We start from the raw sequence: 20,127 nt of genomic DNA, 5'->3' as shown, positions 1-20,127 counted from the left end.
TGATTGTTGCTTAGATCAGCTGAGTGTGAATCGCCTTGTTGTTTCTGAAGTGCGCAATTTATTTCGTGCGGATGTTTTTTTGCGTGTGTCGTTACCTTACCCATAACGTACCAGGAAAGGATATATTGCAGTATACTGGATACAGTTACCAGTCAGTTTAACTACTGCTAACCATTGTATTAATGTACTAACGACGTGCTTCGTGTGTATCGCCGGAGTATCGAAATCGAAATATTCGGCGAATCTTGTGTTGGCTGATTTATATAAAGTCTGTAATTTTGCTACTTGGAATTTTATCTCGGGCTGCTCGTATCGACTTCAACTATGGATATGAACGTAAATGGATAAGGAAAGATTCGTCCTCGTTACCAGTTTTAATGTTTTCGGGAATTGAGAAAAACCCCGCGAAATCCACGCATTCATTTGCGTAAGTAAACAAGCGAGTTGTTAACACCGAATATATTACCTATTCAGTAGGCTTCTTTCATTTTTACTAATCATGAATGCCATAATAGCTCTGTGTCACTTTTGTGAGGTGCATGGGCCGAGTGTTGTGTTATGTACTCAACCGTTTCACGCTAAAGTCGCCAAAGATAAAGTACAACATCATTGTGGTGGTGACGATGGGACTGAAAACTTGTCCGGTGACTGGTTCTTCAACAAGGATCGTCGACCGAAGTCGTCATTATCGTCAACATCGGCTGAAAGGCCACCGACACCTACCAGTAAGACATCGGACTCTTGTGAGGTTGGTATTTCTTTAATAGTGTCATACAACAATTTCGCAGAACTGCTTGTATACGCCGTGTACGTAGCTTATGAACTCATTTATTGTGAGTGTGTCATTTGGATTTGAAAATCGCGATATTGGCAAATATTTGGCTATATTTAGCACAGTAACTTCAGTTGAACTTTGAGGGAAAATTCTTTCTCGCATGTTAATAAAATTCTAATTGATTTCTAAATACATGTTCAACTAAAGATTACATTTAGTGTACTAACCATAAATACGTATAAACTATTTAACATTTGCCATACACAAATTTCGAACGTGTCAGTTGGTGCAATTAATTGGGACTCGCACATTTGGAGGGAAAATGCCGCATGGAAAACCCATGTCAACACCGCTGACAAAAGACTCCCTAGCTGTTTCATTGAAGTGTATGCAAATACACATTGTCAAGCGTATGAATGGACCTACTAGTAAACATAATTTGCATACCATGGCCATACTGAAGAAAATTCTTGTTTCTCTGTAAGTGTATATGAAATTCACATTTGTGTGGCTGTGTCTGTAGTTTCTCTTTTTACTAATACAGACATTTTTGTTCTGGTTTCAACTTTATTATTAATTAATCAATGACCATTTATGCCAATATAGAAAAATATTGTCTGAGTGAATTACTTATTTATTACATCACCTCCTAAAACAGTTTGAAGTGAGACTCTTCAATCAAAGCAAAATATCATTTGAATTAACATTTTTCTATAAACAAAAATGTTTTTATGCATTAGCAACAGTAATCTTTTATTACTTCAGGCATGCAGATCATTTGTACCTGGGCAGTCAAATTTCATTAGTAAAGATACTGACGCAGCAATTAATTACATGTCAAGTCAATATCCAGAGCACTCCAGACTCTACAGTATTGTCAGGCAGGCATGTCTTAGAAGTCTCAGTTGTGAGGTAAGCATTACATGGCTGACATGTTCTACTTCAACAAAGTTTACATTTGAATGTTCAACTGTTTGCTCTAAATTCTTGCAATTAATTTTATTTTCTTAGTATTTTGTACATTCCAACTTTCGAAATTAGCAGATTTGCCAGTGTATGCTTCCTATATAATTACATGTTCATGTGGATTTATTATTTAATTAATTTAGTTTACTTGACTGTGAGAATAAGTGAATTAAAACCCAGTGCCTGAAGGTGCTCAGACAGTTCATGAAAACAAAGTAATCAGTCAGTTTACTCACAGAGGGCGCTGTTTGCATTGCACTCAATGTATGGAGTGCACCATCATTCATGCTGGGGTGGAAGCTATAGTGGGTTAGGTAGAATAGGTTTGTAGCTCACATTTGGGTGTATATGGAAACCATAGCGCCCTCGATGTACAAATGTGTTCATTGCAAAGACTCAAGAGTTTGCATTTTCATTTTTGACTTCCACATTTTTGCTCCTAACTCTATGTAAAAACATGTGACAGATTAAAAGTCATGAGAAAAAAAAGCCAAATGGACAAGGATTCTACAGATAAAGATGGTGAAAAAAATATCACATGTGCAAGTCACAAATAATCAAATTTTCAAACTTAAAAATATGGAAAAGTGAAAAATGTTTTTTCAAGAAACGAGAGTAGGAAATGTCACGAAAAATGGTGAAATTATATCTTCATATCTCAAAATGTTGTTAAGTGACACAAAATGATAAGTCCTGTATTATTATTGATGTGAATCCTAATATTGTTTAAACGATCAAAAAAAATAAATTTAATTTGGTATCGAGCTTTCAGTGTGATATTTCACTGTTTAAAATGAAAAGTTAACTCCCATAATGCATTGCACACATGTGCGATAACATGCTCAGTAGTCACAATTTTTGAACCATGTATTGTTGGTTACTATTTAAATAAATAATCAGATTTCCATGACACTATGGTTTTATTTTGCAAAACATCAGTCAAATATTTATAAAAATAGCAAATTTTTGAACTATATCCAATAATTTGTGAAAAAAAATATTGAAAAAATCATATGTAGCTGTAAGATGGACGCTTATGGTTTTCAAGAATTATAAAGACATCCTGAGAATTACTGTTAATTATTTTCTTTATAAAATAATGCTTTAAAATGGCTTCCTATGAAAATTGTTCGAAAAATGTCTATTTTTGCATATTTTCAGGCTGTTTTTTTTAAAAGCAAATATTTAGCTCTGGGAAAGGAAAATCCTGAAAAGTTGACAAATACCCGTAATCTACAACAAATTCCTGAAAAATAATTCAATTAGGTTCTATTCTTTCCAAAATAAACCTTGGGATAGAATCTATGATAAGTAAATTAGATGTCTTTTGTACAGAGAGTATTTATTTTGACTACATTGGCACTACCAGCTCACACCTTTCCGCTGTATTTAATAAATCCTTATAACGTAGTGCATTGTTTTATATCGCTTACAACGAGCGACCACTCCCAGCTCAATTACAGTATTTATTTTTAATGTCCGTGCTCATGTAACTGATTATCAATTACTTGTTTCGGATAATTAAAACAAAACAGTTTCTATTATTGTCTGACAAAGGGGTTCGGTTTTACTGGTGGCTTGTAATGTTGGGGTAACTTGTATTTTAACAGACAAAATGAATAATCAATTTCAGCAAAGATCAGTGTGGGTTCAGCGTTCCCAAGCTGACATCACAACATAACATTCATGTCAGATTTGCAGCAAATAATTCCTGTTTGACTCCCACCAATTCAGGCTTATGCATGTAGAAATAACAAGGACAAGCGCATGGAAACCGTGACAATGTACGTTACACACACAAGCCAGGTTTTAGCAAGCCACCTGTCTACCTGTCATTTAAGACAAGCTTTCCCTATTTTCGACTGGCACGAAATTTGAATTCACAGGCTAATTTTTTACAAACCTGTCAGCTATAAATAATCCACAAAAATAGATATATGGCTGCTACAGATTTCAACAATTTTAAAATAGATTTTAGACAGGCACTTTTCATTTTCTGGCCAATACCCTGATGAAAGCGAACATCACAGCTGAATTTTTTTTTCATTAAATTGCTTACAGGTGTGTCCAGGAAGAGAAGGACCAATTTATTTTGGTGATGAGCGTATGAATGTTTTAAGTCATACATTTTTTATGAAGGATAGCCAAGCAAGAGGTCTCCAGCGATGGTACAGTGTTATAGTCGTTATGATGGATCGAATATATCTACTTAATTCATGGCCATTCCTTGTGCAGAACATTCGGCAACTCCTTGATGAATTGCAGTCAAAAGCCGAGAAAGTTTACAAAGCCGAGCAGGCTGAGGTTCCCCAGCGAGCAAAGCGAATCAATAGCGAGTTTATGACACCTGGTAACTTCCGCCGCCAGCGTAGTTCCGGAGGTAAACCAGCCAGGTCATTGGTCGATTTAACAAACGATAGGAATATTTTTAAATATTTACACATGTCATTTGCCTGGATACTAAAGGCATGTGGAAATCGCCTGACTGAGAAAGTACTGGAAGGTTCACCGACAGAAGATGCACTGATACACTTAGAGAAACAAGAAGGTGAGAAAATCTTTCGTAAAAGCATTAATTTTTACTTGTATGTCATTGTTTTGATTACTCGATCATATTCACCAATTTTGAAATTCTTAAATTTTTATTGAGTTGTATTGATGGATTTAATTTTGCAAAAACCATGCATTGCAGAAAACACAATCCTAAGTCAGTTGTCTACATTGTAGTAACTGCTACTATCATTATTCGAGTATATTTATTCGATAACCAATAATTACAAATTTTATACATGTCAAATGTCCCCAAAATCATTGTGACGTGTGTCACTCCTGTTCATTTCTTCCTAATGTATACACTTGTATATAGCTGCCATGCTGGATTGTTACAATTACATAACCACCCAAGCTCCCCTCTGCTTTGAATGCCACCAAAGAATGGATCACAGACCCCTCTATGCAGGGATAGAGGGACTGCGAACAAATCAACAGCAGTGTTTTTTTTTAGTTAAACAATGCCCTGCCTTTTTTAAATGCCACGCCACAACCCCCTTTTTTATGCTGATCACTGTGGGTTGATGAATGGCTCTTTGTAATAAGAAGTTTTAATTGAAATCTTTATTTTCTTTAACCAATGAATGTTTGGAATTTCATCCCATTGTCTGATTCACATGGAATGTGATCAATTAATACTCTGCAGATTAGTTTGTTAATTGCATTTGATATTGAATATAACAATGTTTGTCTGTTTCAATCAATCAATCAATCAGAGTACAGACAAAAATACAACATGCACATGGCTCACCCTCATCCCTATGCCAGAGTATCTTGCCACTGTAAGCAGACTTGCACCTCAGTACGCTGCAGTTATCGTCCTAACTAATTAGTATGCATAAATACATTTTTTATGCGATGAATCATAATGTAGTTTTCAACGGTCCAATTTCTCTAGTCACGGAATAAGTGATGACCAAACTTCCAAAAAATATACAAATGTTTAGTCCTTTTAAATTTGATTCCTTAGTACAGTAATCCGGGAGGTAATGGAAATGAAATTCTGAAATGAAAGAATAATAAATATATTAATAAATAGAACAACAAATGCAGCTTTCTGATTTATGTATGCATAGCAAAAAATACTGTAATTTTCTGATGTACCTATTCAGCTTTTTGCTTTTATTTTTCTGAAAAGAAGTATTTGCTTATGTAATGTTTGTAGCCAGCCGTGATGCATTCCACAATTACCGAATGGAATCTTACTAATGTACTTTGCAAGTTGTTTAATCATTCTAAAAAAAAAAAAACGCCCAAAGTTTGTTGTAGTAATTGTCGCCTTTCTGTCTGTTACAGACTCTGTGATAATACATTAAATGCATCTCTATATTGCCGGTATACAGGCACTTAAAATTCAATCCACACCCAGTGACCCTTGAAGACCCCAGGACAGACTCCCATGGCTTGCAGTGCAATGCCAACTAGAAGAGCCATATTTGTTTCTCAATATATACTGCCCTACATTATAGTTGAATGGGGGGGGGGGGGGATGTTCCCTCCAAGGCCACTTTTTTTTCAGTGTTTATAGTGTGGAGTCTTTTAAATGGTAATTACGGCACTCTATGCAATTCCCAGGGTTCTTTGAATGGAAATGTTGTCAGGTGGAAAACAGGCTACATGTTTGTAGTAGACTTAATCCAATAAAAAGTGCCTCTTCTTGACGCTCAAAAGTTCACCACTTTTATACCGTCATTTGTGTTTGGTTTCATTTTGCACAATATCTGCTTTCTTTGAGAAGATTTACATGCGATATTGCATCAAAACTATTTTATTAATTTAATTATCTACCTTAACTGTTATTTAAGTTCGTATTTGTAAGTGTAGGTGATTGTATGCTTCAGGGTGGGTTTACAATTCAGCCTTGTAACAGTTTACAGGATTCTATCTGTTTAATGTTGCAGTAAAAATTTCCTGGGATTCTAAAAGCAACGTCACAAAATTTAGCTCTTTTGTACATCATGGAGTCATCAAATCATGAATGTTCTTAATAGTGAAATAATAAATTTTCTGTATTTGTAAACACAATTGTAAACAAACTGGAGACTAAATTTTGGCCAAACTGTTGACTATGATTCTACTGCCCTGAACCAGGCACCTCAACAGATGCAGAATGTTGCATTGTTTGGTGATTCAGCCAAATCCTCAATAGATTGGTGTCTACCTGCTGTGCTTGAAAGTGATGCAAATCTCACCCTCACCCAACTTTGTCAATAGTTGAGCAAAAACTCTCGTCAACTTTTTTAGTACATTCTCCAAATAAATACAGCAGTTTACGTCATCCTACATTAACGCTTTGAGTGCTGTGCCAAAGACAGCTTCAGTCATTCACAAAATTATTCTATTTATATAATCTGCTTTTTCCCACAGAAAATGTTTTTTTTTAATCAACAACTAAAAGACTTGTCACATTTTATGCGGTTGTGCAAAAATTACAATTGAAATTCAGTTAATTTAGAGAAATGTGAACAAATTTATCCCATTTTGAGTGGGAAAAAAATTAAGGGTTAAGACAAATGTGGGTTTCCCATTTTTGACTCCTGTGTGGGAAGCACACAATGGGAGTCTTTGCGTTAGTTTGTCTGTGTGTGTGTGTGTGTGTGTGTAATGTATGTCCGCCTGTTCCACTGATATCTCAAGAACCATACATTGATTTTTGATGAAACTTGGTGCATAGATGCTCTGGGCCAATGCGCAGATTTGATTTGGTTTTGGTAAAAATCCCATGCATATTAATTACCTAATTTGCATGATAATTAGCTGATTTTTAGCTGTGTCATGACTGATATCTAAAGAACCACTAATTGAATTTTGATGAAACTTAGCACATAGATGCTCCAAACTAATGTGCAGATTTGATTAGTTTTGGGTAAAAATCTGTGCAATATTAATTACCTAATTTGCATAATGATTAATCAATTTTCGGCTTTTACACAGATATCTCAAGTACTAATCATCACATTTCAATAAAACTTGGTACATAGATGTCATAGGACACTGCACAAACCTGATAGTTTTTTGGGTAATATCAGTACATATTAATTACCTAATTTGCATAATTAATTAATTTTCAGCTTTTGATATTTCAAGTAGTAATCATCACATTTCAATGAAACTTGGTACATAGATATCATAGGACACTGCACAGACCTGATAGTTTTTAGGGTAATATCAGTAGATATTAATTACCTAATTTGCATAATTAATTAATTTTCAGTTTTTGATATTTCAAGTAGTAATCATCACTTTTCAATGAAACTTGGTACAAAGATGTCATAGGACACTGCACAGACCTGATAGTTTTCAGGGTAATATCAGTACATATTAATTAACTAATTTGCATACTTAATTAATTTTCAGCTTTTGATATTCCAAGTAGTAAACATCACATTTCAATGACACTTGGTACATACCGGTAGTTACTTAAGAACTGTGCAGACCCCTGATTAGTTTTGGAGTAAATATTTTGCATATTAATTACCTTATTAGCATAATTAGTTAATTTTCAGCTTTTTGCCTGATATTTCAAGTACTAATCATCATATTTCAATGAGACTTGCTACATAGATCTTCTAGGACTATGCAGAGACCTGATTAGTTTTAGGGTAATAATTGTGGATATTAATTATCTAATTTGCATAATTAGTTAATTTGTGCCCTGAATGTTCCACTGATATATAAAGAACCACGAATTTGATTTTAATGACACTTTTAAAGAGTACTCATAACATTACAATGAATCTAGAACTATGCAGAGACCCAATTAGTTTTTGGTAAATATTTATGCTTATTAATCACCTAATTAACATAATTAACACTGTTATCTCACTTACTGATCATCACATTTGAATAAAATTTGCTACATAAATGCTCTAGGACAATAGACAGGCCTGATTAATTTTGGGTTAAAATTTGTTCATATTAATTCTCTAATTAGCATAATAATTCATAATTTTTTTGTTCTGTTCTGTTCATATTATTTACCTGATTTACATAATTAGTTTTCAGCTTTTCCATCAATATCTCATGTACAAGTAATTTTTAATGTGTCTTCAATACTCTCAGCACACGGGAGTTCTTTCTAAGCTTTCTTTGATTTTTTTAGGGAATAAATGAATCTACTACAGACAATGAAGCACACTATTTGCACTATATTTTTTTTCCTCATATATAGGTGATTTTTAACTAATTAGTATTCCTATTCCAACATGTATTTTTACAACAAGTGAAACTAAATAAGTTTACACAGTGGCTTACATACTGTGGAATACTTTATTTTCGCTGGAATTAATTTTCGCTGAAAAGGCTTTTTGGGCGTTTTGCTTGGAATTTATTTTCACTGATTTTTGATGAGTTTAATGTGAAATATAGGAAAACAAGTATATTCGCTGGATTTTATTTTCACGGAATCATCCCTTCAGCGAAAATAAATTCCAAGCGAAAATAAAGTATTCTACAGTAATTTATAGGCTGCTCTGCTCCTGTTTATACTTTTTCTAATGGCGAATAAATATTAGATTACTATCAATTTTGGCACCAATGGCTTATGGCAGTAAATTATTCAGAGAAATCAGATTAAAAACAAAACAAAATAGTAAATGGAATATCAAGAAAATATATTTGTTAGTGTAAGTTATAGTAAGATCTATTACGTTATAATAAGACCCTTTGAGTGCAAGTTTGTTTTTTCCCAACGAGGGTAAATTTCACTGAATTCAATTTTAATTTTAGAGCAAACAGACAAAATGGTTCTAGTTTTTGATACAAAATATCTTGAAATTTTCATCAACATTTTCTGTGGAAAAGAGGAGATTATAAATGGAACTTTTATTTATGAATGGTGCCTAAAGTTGACTTTGGCGCTCAGAGTTTTAAAATGTTAGTGTTTTTCAATTGATCAAACAAGTATTAATAATCATGACAAAAACTACAGAATCATTCATATAAGTAATTCCTAATTGTAAGTGAATAGTTGTTTGGTCTGTTCATTAAAAGTCTGCAAAAAAAAAGTGTCCTTCATGTTGCCGTTATTTCACTGCTATTTTGTTGTTATATATCATAGAAACTGAGGAAGGGTTTATTAATATTATTACAAAACCCAAACAAATGGATATGATGTATGACGATGTGGAAGCAGATGATAGGGGTAGTACAGAGAGAATGCACTTTGTTCTCGGTGAAGTTGAAACAAGCTGCCAGGATTCTCCCGATGGAGTTGATCATACTGTTCCTTTATTCAGAAGTTTAAGACACATGCGAGAGGTATGTTGTCATCTTCTTGTATTATATAAAACTGTTAAATTTTCTTCCCCCAAAATGTTTCCTATTTGTGTTTGCAAGACCAAACTTTCAGTTCTTGCTTGAAGCAATATTTGAAAATATCATCATTGTTTTGAATAATTATTTGTAATTTTTAATGAAAAATTATATGACATTTGCATAATAATTAAGGATTTTTAGCTGTTCCTTTGATATTTCAAGAACCCGTCCACAAATTTCAATGAAAGTGCACTGGGATACTCCACAGATCAGATTGTGATGCAATCTATGCATAATAAAGTAATTTGCATATATTTACCAATTTTAGCTGTTTTACATCTATCTGTTCAGATTTCTTTAGACGCTCAGGGATAATCCACTGACCTGACCGTTTCTTAGTTGAAATATTAGCATATTAATTACCTATTTTGCTTAAAAATTAGCTAGTTTTTAGCAGTTCCACTGATATTTCGATGAAACTGCGTTAATTGCTATGCATACTACTTACTTTTACTTGATTTGCATTAATAATAATTAGTCATTTTTCAATTGTTATATTGCCTCTATAGTTTTTTGTTATTATTGAATTCTATATCTTGCTTACCCACAGTGCATCCCAAAAATTAAATATTTTTGAAATATTTCCAGTCTTCATTTGTTTTCTATACACTTGACTTTCTTTGATTGTAATTGTTTTATTTCACTTTTCTCTTTTGCATTGTGTAAAAATGCATCCTAACTAACAAAAATTCACAACCACACCTTTAACCGTTGAATCTTTTGTTTTTAATATAATTGTGTTATTTCAACTTTTTACTGCTCCTTTGTGTAAAAATGCATCCAAACTTTGTTTTATGTTAAAAACAAAATTCACTCCAACAACCACACCTTCAACCGTTGAATCTTTTGTTTTCAATATAATTGTGTTATTTCAACTTTTTACTGCCCCATTGTATGAAAATGCATCCTAACTTGACTGTCTTGTTTCTATTTGTCTAGCCAAGCTCCCGCTGTGTCGATCTGTTTGCTTTTAACTCTTTGAGCGCCATTGATGGCTTTTTGCACCATTTACAAAATTATTTTATACAGTCTTCTTCCCTTCACACTTCAAAGTTAATAAAAATTGACAAATCTTTTGATCAAAAACTAAAAGCAATACCTGAATTTGTCTGTATAGTCTAAAATAATGATAACATTTAGTGAGAATTTACAAAATGTGAAAATATTTGCACCAAATTTTGAGCGGATAAATATCTGGATCTCAAAGGGTTAGAGTTCTATTATCGGCTAAATTATTTGAAAGTCATGAACCAAAATCAGTTGTTATTTGATCAGTTTCATCACAAATTTGGGAAGCGACATCACTAACTTTAATAAATAATGACATCACCAATTTACTTAGTGATATCACCAACTTGCTCAGTGACATCACCAACTTTAATAAATAATGACATCACCAATTTACTTAGTGATATCCCCAAACTTGCTCAATGACATCACCAACTTTAATAAATAATGACATCACCAACTTTAATAAATAATGACATCACCAACTTTAATAAATAATGACATCACCAACTTGCTCAGTGACATCACTAACTTTAATAAATAATGACATCACCAATTTACTTAGTGATATCACCAACTTGCTCAGTGACATCACCAACTTTAATAAATAATGACATCACCAATTTACTTAGTGATATCACCAACTTGCTCAGTGACATCACCAACTTTAATAAATAATGACATCACCAACTTTAATAAATAATGACATCACCAATTTACTTAGTGATATCACCAACTTGCTCAATGACATCACCAACTTTAATAAATAATGACATCACCAATTTACTTAGGGATATTACCAACTTGCTCAATGACATCACCAACTTTAATAAATAATGACATCACCAACTTGCTCAGTGATATCACCAACTTGCTCAGTGACATCACCAACTTTAATAAATAATGACATCACTAACTTGCTCAGTGACATCACCAACTTGCTCAGTGACATCACCAACTTGCTCAGTGACATCACCAACTTTCTCAGTGACATCACCAACTTTAATAAATAGTGACATCATCAACTTATTCAGTGCCCATCACTAAATTAATCACCAAATTTCGAAATGAAATGCCATTTTCTGAATACGATGACACATCCATGTGCCAAGCAAGATTTTGTTGTATAACTATAATTTATTTTTGGAGAACATACTTAAGTTGATGAGTACCAAAGTTGATAAGGACGGGATTATACTGTCAGTTATTTTCCACAACATTAGGTGTGAGGTATTTACACATAGAGGTCATATACATTGTGACGAAGCTAAAAGTCAATGATTATTAGAATTGTTCAGTTCATCTATAGTGTTGTGGTTACTGAATAAAAGCCCTAAATTGCACTACTTTGGAAGCTGTCATGTTGCCAGGCAACAAATGTCACTGGGGGTACGAGATGTTGTCACTAGGTTACTAGCCCCAGTCATCATTGCAATGTGAATTCAAAGTAATTAACAAGTTAATTTGGTTTTACTCTGAATAGAAACCATTCCATCAGGACATTACACCTTTTGTTAAGCGATTACTTTCACACTAATGCCACTAACTACCTTTCTGGCATTATTATGTTGTATGTTTTGAAGAAAATAGTATTTGGGTCAGACCTTAATTCATTTGTGTACTTGGTAATGGCTGAGTGTATTTGTAAGTTTATTAAAATTAACGTTTTGTTTTTAGTATCTCAGAAATCATTTGTAATGTCTGTATGCATAATCACAGTGTAATCACACTTTCTTACTGAAAGTCAGGGATATATCATAGAAGGGGATATAATCACTGGTTTAAATTTTAGCCGATTTGATATTGCTGGGATATTTACTGGGTTTTAAATTCACTGGTTTGTAAAAGAAAATGATTAATTTTGTTGTTAAATTTGCATATTCACTTGGTTTTAATTTAGTGCATTTAAAAAAAAATGTTGCAACCAGCACAATAAGTGTCAATAAAATAGCCAATAATTTATCCCTGTACAGTACTAGGTATGACTAAATGAGATGAGGTTTCAAAATACTGTTAGCTGTTTAATAATTTTAATCACTGAAAATAATTGACATTTGGCGAAAGTCACTGTAACCGCTTGTTTTTTAAGGATCACATTGATAGCTATTCGCCGCAAATCTTGTGGGAGTCTCCCTGTCTGGTGGAATTGTCACAATTAGATGTTACTACTCAATTCAACCAACAACTGTCTTTTTTTAATTAAAAAAATATGCTAATTAGAGCTTGCCTCATTAATTTCTGATTCTCTCTGATTCAAGTTTGTTTGTTTTTTTATAGTTTATACCGATCAACAACAGGCATGGATGCATGCACTATTATTTAAAACAAACATGGTTGTTTTTTGAATTTTGCATACATAAAAGTGAAAGTTTATGATGCGCGAATTACTTATCATGTACTAGTTAAAACACCTTGATTGTCGACTGAAGCTCAAGGGAGGCAGGCATCCCTTTGATATTGAACAGTAGCAATTGACGCAACATTGGGAGTACTTAGTATCTAAGTGATAGTTGTTGCTGTGTAAATGCAAGATTGTGTCACGATGTCATCACTGTACTACTGACCACTAACCTCATAATGAGAGTGACACCATGTATTCACGACTGTTAAGCTAGCATATGAGGGTTAACTGCTCATCTAGTTCACTGCGAGGCGTGATTTGATGCTATAGAGTATTTATCAAGAGAAAAGCTGCTTTAGAATTTGTTCATTTCTGTATTATTACTACCCAGGCAAATATACTCAAAGTGTTCCGCCAGTGCCTTCACCCTTTCCAAGATGGCCAAAATACTGAAAATGGATGCAATTTTTTTTTTTTGTAGGAAAAAAATGTATTTCTTCTACAGACAAGATTTCTTTTTTTTGGTTCATCCGTTTTGAAATGTACTTTTTATATTATTTTATTTATGTTCAAAGACTATTTTCCTCTGCAGGAGCTGGATATTTTCATTTTTAAATTTCAAAAAAAATCATAGTAGACCACTTTCTCAATTTGATTTGCAGCACACCCTTTTATTTTAAGCAATTTCCATGATTTGAAGATTTTGTGGCATACATAAAGAAAACAAAATTTACAAAATTCAATGAAACTTTGTGATGTGGGACTCCAAGAATGGATTTTTACTGACTACCAAAATTTGCAAAAAAATTGTCTCTTGTGAAATAAAATCTGTTTGTAGTACCTTCAAGTTACCTATATTTATACTTTAGCTGGAATTTATTCATTGCAACTGAGTTGTACAACAAGATGACATGACATGACAAACCACACAGATACTAACACTCTCACTGGATTTAATTTTGAAACTTGCATGTGAAAATCATTTTTTTTTACAAACACAGCAAACTGTGTTTTTTTAAAGTATGGTTCCATTTCTTTTGTTAGTTATTTGGAGCGCCAGACTTCCACAGCGTTGCCCACCATGTGTTGATAGGGAACCAGATTATAGTCAGAGGTGACGAAAAGCAGTCAGTTGAATCAGCAATACATGTATTAAAGGTAGGCTGCGAATTATTTTTTTAAATTATTTTTCTGCTTTCAATTTGTTTATTTTGGCAATGTAGATTAGTGCTTATTCTTGAATACAAATGTATTTCTTTTTTAATTTGATTAACCATACATAAAAGTAGATAAATTACTTGTTATCAGTGAGACTGTAATTTACTATAAAATACTTTGTTTTTCCTATTTTCGCTGAAAAAATAAATAATTCAGTGAAATAAAAATCCAGTGAATATACCCTTTTTCCTATAATTTTCCATTCAACTGATTAAAAATTAGTGAAAAATAAATTCCATTCATAATACCCAAGGGGTCTTTTCACCAAAAATTAATTCCAGCTAAAATAAAGCATTTTACAGTACCATTTTCAAACATATCTATTCTATGAAACACTCACTATTCAACTTTGTTTTACAAATCTTGAAGTGTTGAATATCATATTCAAATTTTCCTACTTTTGTCACTAAAACTCAATCTCACTCGCCATAGTATTTTTCTGTCATTGTCAATTGACAAGACCAATATTTGGGATCTATTATTTTCATTTTCATAAGTCAGCTGATGAGCAAATGTCATGAAAGACTATGAAAATATCAGTACATGTTTTAGAATAGGGGCACTGATTGTCTGCTTCTACAAGAAGTACTGTAGAATACTTTATTTTAGCTGGAATTAATTTTTGCGGAAAAAACATTTTGGGTATTTTGTATGGCGAAAATAAAGTATTTTACAGTAATGAGAGGAAGTCCTGCTGATTGGTACACTGAATACTACAATTTAGGCAAATTTGATGGTAGCTTTTTTTTTTGCATAACCACTAGATGTGATCACAGTCCCTCTATAGTGATAGAGAGGGCCTGTGGTGTGATAAAAGAGGCTGTGGTTTTACGATAAAGATTTTAAACTATGTTTTATAACTTTGAAAAAAAAAAATAAAGTCACTCCTGACTTGTTTACTGGCATATTTCAAGGATGATGTCATAACTGTATTATATCAGGGATGATGTCATAACTGTATTATATCAAGGATGATGTCATAACTGTATTATATCAAGGATGATATCATAACTGTAATATGTGTGACATACATAGTATATATTAGTATGCATCTGCATAATTAATAAGTTAAACTGACTGTCATAACCTAGGGGGTTATTGTGAAGAAGAGACACTGATTCAGTGACTTGGATATTTGTAGCAAATACTCCCATCTGGATGTTGTAGAATTATTCCCTATAGTGACCGCTATGAAGACTCGTGGAAGTGCAATTTTCTTGGATTACCGCCGGGAACAACCCTTCCACCACATGTGACCACTTCTGAATTGTATCTGCTGTTGGATATAGTGTCGCCGTCAAAGTCACCACCCCAGCCAATGTTACTGCATGTCCCTGATAATGATCCATGGGAAGGGTATGGAATTGTTATCAGTTCTGGTGGAAATCTTCCAGAAAGAGGTAAGATTCAATGATGTGTAGTCTTGTAGTGTATGCAGTATGTGAGCATGACGTATAATTTTTTAATCATGGTGGGGGGGGGGGGGTAATCATCATGTGGTCAATGACAATGAATATTGCCAGATTATTGCATTGTATTTAGCATTATTTTCAATATATCAATGTATTTTATTCTAAGTCACACCAAAGTTTTTGTTTTTTATCCTTCTGTTGTATTGTGATAATAATTTCTGTCCCGACACTGTTAGAATTTCTATTTCAATATCAAATTAAATCCTGAAATGTTTTGAAAAAAAAACAGCTTTTACAGTGTTTGTCATTGAAGATGTTAGTCTCTGTAATTTAAAAGCTACTCAGACATACTGGTATATAGAGTACAGTGAAATAAAACTTACATAGTCAATAAAAAAAGCATAGCAAAAATGCTTGGGATATCGATATACATTTGTAACAAGTCTCTGTGAAAGCACACTGTCACTGAATATAAATCACACTGGGCAATTTCTGTTTTTAATTTGATTGTTTTTGCAATGTAGATAAGTGCTTATTCCTGAATATTTCTTTTCTAATTTCATTAACCATATATAAAAGCAGATAAATTTATAAACCCAATGTTTAGTTTATAATCAGACAAACACAACAATGTTTTTGAAAGTTAAAACAACATTTTTACAGAATGCTCTGCATCAAAGCATGGCAGGAGGGACGGTGAGAGCAAACTATACAAATCAAAGGGACTTTTCTTTAGTGTTTTCGGGACAATCAATAGATAGACCTTTTAATGAGTGCTATTATTATGGTAATGTGACCGTGGTTGTGGAGTGCATCTGAACTTGCCTTAGCAAATAGTATAGCGATCTTCGTTACAGAGAAAATGGAGATACCTTTTCCTATTTTTTGCTAATGTTCAAAAAATTCAGTTTGATATCATACCCTGAAAGAATAATGTAAAATGATTCATCATTAAATAAAAAAAAAAAATTGTATTTGAAATACTGAAAAAAAATCTAATACACATGCAATCTAGAATTACCTAGATACGTTGTACTCGCAGATAATTGAACATGTTCTCAGCGTTTCATCAAATGAATACTGTTATGTTTTCAGTTAAAATATTATTTTATTTAACAAGAAATCATACTCTAAAACTGTTATCAAGAGGCAATATCAAACAATCTTATTTTAAAATGTACGAAAATACTTAACATCGCTTTTGTAAAGATTGTTTTTTTTTTTAAATCAAAGCACATGCCAAAAATGTAATGTGAACTACTGATTATTTGACTTGACTTTGAAATTAATATTGAAACATAGATACTAGGGCTGCTTCTACAAGTTGAACCCACATAGGTGGTAGACGTCATTTTCCTTTTGAGTCAGTATATTGCCAAAGTACAAAATACAGTGAGTTTGGTCTATGAATGCGATATAGCCAATGTACACAGTGCATACAATACGTATTTGTTTTCAAGTCCGTCAGGTATAGCTCAGGTGAACGCTTGTTCGACTGACCATGAACTACTTTCTATCTTGCATGTTTTGTGTTTTATAAGATCTTTATTCTCATTTGAGGTTTTGAAAGGGTGCTTTACAAAAAAATGATACAATCGTTTGGGGGAGTAATCCCTGAGTTGAGATTTGCATCCCGGAATGCAAACACAGCTAGTCAGTTACCATGAAAAAATGGTTGGCACACAACAAGCCGTTTTACAGTTTCAATGCAAAGCACTGATGTGTAGCTAATATTTGTAATTTGAGTAATTCGGGTGACGTCCTCAAGTGGCCGTTTGTGTACCAGGATACGAAATGAGCGTATTTTTTTTTAACTGTTCCGGTGATAATGATATTGGTATCTTTCAGCTGCGTTCCTGTTTGGGGCTATGCTGTCAACATCTCAGGCAAACACTATGGCTGGTGTCATGTTCCCTTTTTATCATGGTTAGCACACGTTCTGTGACACACGTTCTGTGACATTTAACGCAGAGTGAAGTCCGCTGTCAGGCTTTCTGCGTATCATTGTAGCATATCTGCTGTTTGCTCAGCCACCTACCAGTCATGCACACAGAGTTGTAAATATTGTTAGCTTAATGTACCATGCATTGTTTGTATGCTGGTTTCTGTTTTGACATTTTGAAGTTAAAGCCCGATGAAGTTAAAGATAAAGGCTGATGTTAACTAAATGCAAACTTTCATTTAAAAGAAGATTGGGCCATAGTTCTTAGTATCACATTTAACTTTAAACAAAAGGCTTCAGCATGACTGGTCATTCCCCAATGTTAATTAGTGTACTTACTGACCTAATTAATGATAGTTTTCTATCATCCTTTCGTTTCTGCTTGAGAAAGTCACTGTGAAATCGGTTATTCGATTCGATGTGTGTGGGATTATAAAGGTCCCCAGATTTCTGTAGATCCAGGCACCCCCTGTGTATGGGAGTAGAAGTTCCCAAGACATTTGTGAATCCAGGCACCCCCTGTGTTTGAAAGTACAAGGTCCCCAGACATTTGTCAATCCAGGCATCCCCTGTTTATGAATTAAAGCATCCTCCCTGTGTACTGTAAAATCATTTATTTTCACTGGTTTTCAATTTTGATATTTTGGGCAGTATCACTAGGTTAATCCTGAATTTGCCTTGAAAATCAATGTATTCTATTATTATTTTTCATGTTTAAATGATATAATTTAACGGATTTTACTTATCAGCAAAACTAACAAAATTGAGATAATAATTAATGCAATCACATTAGATAGTGCAAGGACCCTGAACCTTTGTGGATCCAGGCACTCCTATCTATGAATCTAGCTGCCCCCTATTTATGAATCTAGTATATGATGTACAGCATGTCTATCTTTTTGTTACATCAAATTTTGAACAAATTATATACTTTTATCACTTTTAGTCAGTTTACTCCTCTTCTAAAAAAATCTGTCTCAATTCTAATTTGGTAAGTTAAACTTAATCCCCTGCCCGCTCATGAGATGTAAATATTTTAGTCAAATCCAAAATTCCTGCATTTAATACTGACTTATGCAGTTTCTAAGATAGTCACAGAGAAGTACAGGATTGACCAATTTGTATCTCTGTTGGTAGCCTTTCTCATAGCCATTAAAATTCCTATCACTCACTTTGACACACTGTAAACTATTTTAATTTCAAATTAGACAAATTTTCTTAAGTCAGTAAAAAACGCAGTGTAGTGTAAATTAGCAGCTTGTATAAATAAACAAAGTGACTTTCCAGAACTTTTGTTTCCACAGATGTCATAAAAGTTACTATCAGCGAAAATTAAACGTTTTATCATGGTTTTCTTTCAAAAGTAATAATAGGTACCGGTATATAGTACAAATGCAACAAAGTTTCAGAAGTCAGCCAGTGAGATGTTGTTTATTGTTTACCTATGGTAATAAAACAATTTATCTTATCCCGTGTAAATACGAAATCTACTGAATACATGTACTTAATTTTTAAGCCGTGAGTGTGGAGTAGATAATGCAAGGGGCTCAACATAATCCTACAGTTCATTATAACTGTTAAATATAAAGGCATACTCATCACATTTTGTCCCGTTTTTTATTTTGTACACATTTCTAATCATAATTCAAGCACTGATTTGATACCGTGGAAATGATATTGTTCTTTAAAAAAAAAGGCCAAAAAATGATCCACAAACATGGGTCTCAATTCTTTTTCACCACCAGACTTTCTCGTCCATATTTTTCTGTCGTGTTTTCTTATATTGTTCAATATTTTGGGAAATAAACTCTAATTTTGGAGCCAACAGACAAAATTTGAGTCAAATTTCAGTTTTTACACAGAAAATGTGGCTATTTTATGTTTTACATTATTTCATCAAATGTTTACTCCATTTTTACTTCCAAACACAATTTAAAAAATATCCACATTGCCTTTTTTGTTGAATATTATTTACTGCATGGGTATCCAGTTATGATAACTCGCCTAGTTTTGACCTTCAAGTGCGTAGTGTTTGGAAATATTTAAATTTATTTTTTTATTTTTGAAAGTTGACCATTAGAAACTTCTGTTGGAAAGATGGTGCAATGACTGTGTAAATTATGTTTTGCTTTCGCTTAGTTTTAAGTTAGATGTTTTTTGACGTACAGTCATAGTAGGCAACTATATTTTGAAAGGAGGCTAAAATTTGAAATTTATATATATGTCAGACTGCTATTCAGTCGACAAACATCGCTTAATAACTCCTGTTTAGTATATTTTTGCTTTCCTATGGTGTTTAGGTATATCAACTTTATTTTCTTTATGAGTATTTTTTTTGCCTGTTATTTCCCCTCCTGTAGATTTTTTTAAAAAATTGTCTCTGTATATATTTGCCTTCCAAAACTTCCACCACCCCAAAGTTTCTAATGATATACCACTAATGAATGTAAAAAGGAAAACTTTTTGTAATTGGGATACCTTACCTTGAAAGTAAGACATGCAGAAGAAGTCATTTGCAAATGCTAAAATTTACTGAAAGAAACTGCATTGAATTTAATGCGTTTTATCAATAGATCTTTTGTATCTATGATTTCCTTAC

At 33.1% G+C, this 20,127-nt stretch overlaps 1 protein-coding gene across 1 annotated transcript; it reads left to right on the top strand.

Annotated features, from left to right (window-relative positions):
* The first annotated feature begins 8 nt into the window (after positions 1-8).
* LOC100313605 (folliculin-like protein) lies at positions 9-5,541 on the top strand. The gene is made up of 3 exons (NM_001168070.1): positions 9-748; positions 1,541-1,687; positions 3,803-5,541. The coding sequence occupies exons 1-3, from the start codon at positions 500-502 to the stop codon at positions 4,388-4,390; spliced, it is 984 nt and encodes a 327-aa protein (NP_001161542.1). The 5' UTR covers positions 9-499; the 3' UTR covers positions 4,391-5,541.
* Positions 5,542-20,127: the final 14,586 nt, after the last annotated feature.

This window comes from Saccoglossus kowalevskii, chromosome 8 (genome assembly GCF_978046115.1).
Source record: "Saccoglossus kowalevskii chromosome 8, keSacKowa6.1, whole genome shotgun sequence".
Lineage (NCBI taxonomy): Eukaryota > Metazoa > Hemichordata > Enteropneusta > Harrimaniidae > Saccoglossus > Saccoglossus kowalevskii.
This window is presented reverse-complemented; position numbering and strand designations above follow the sequence as displayed.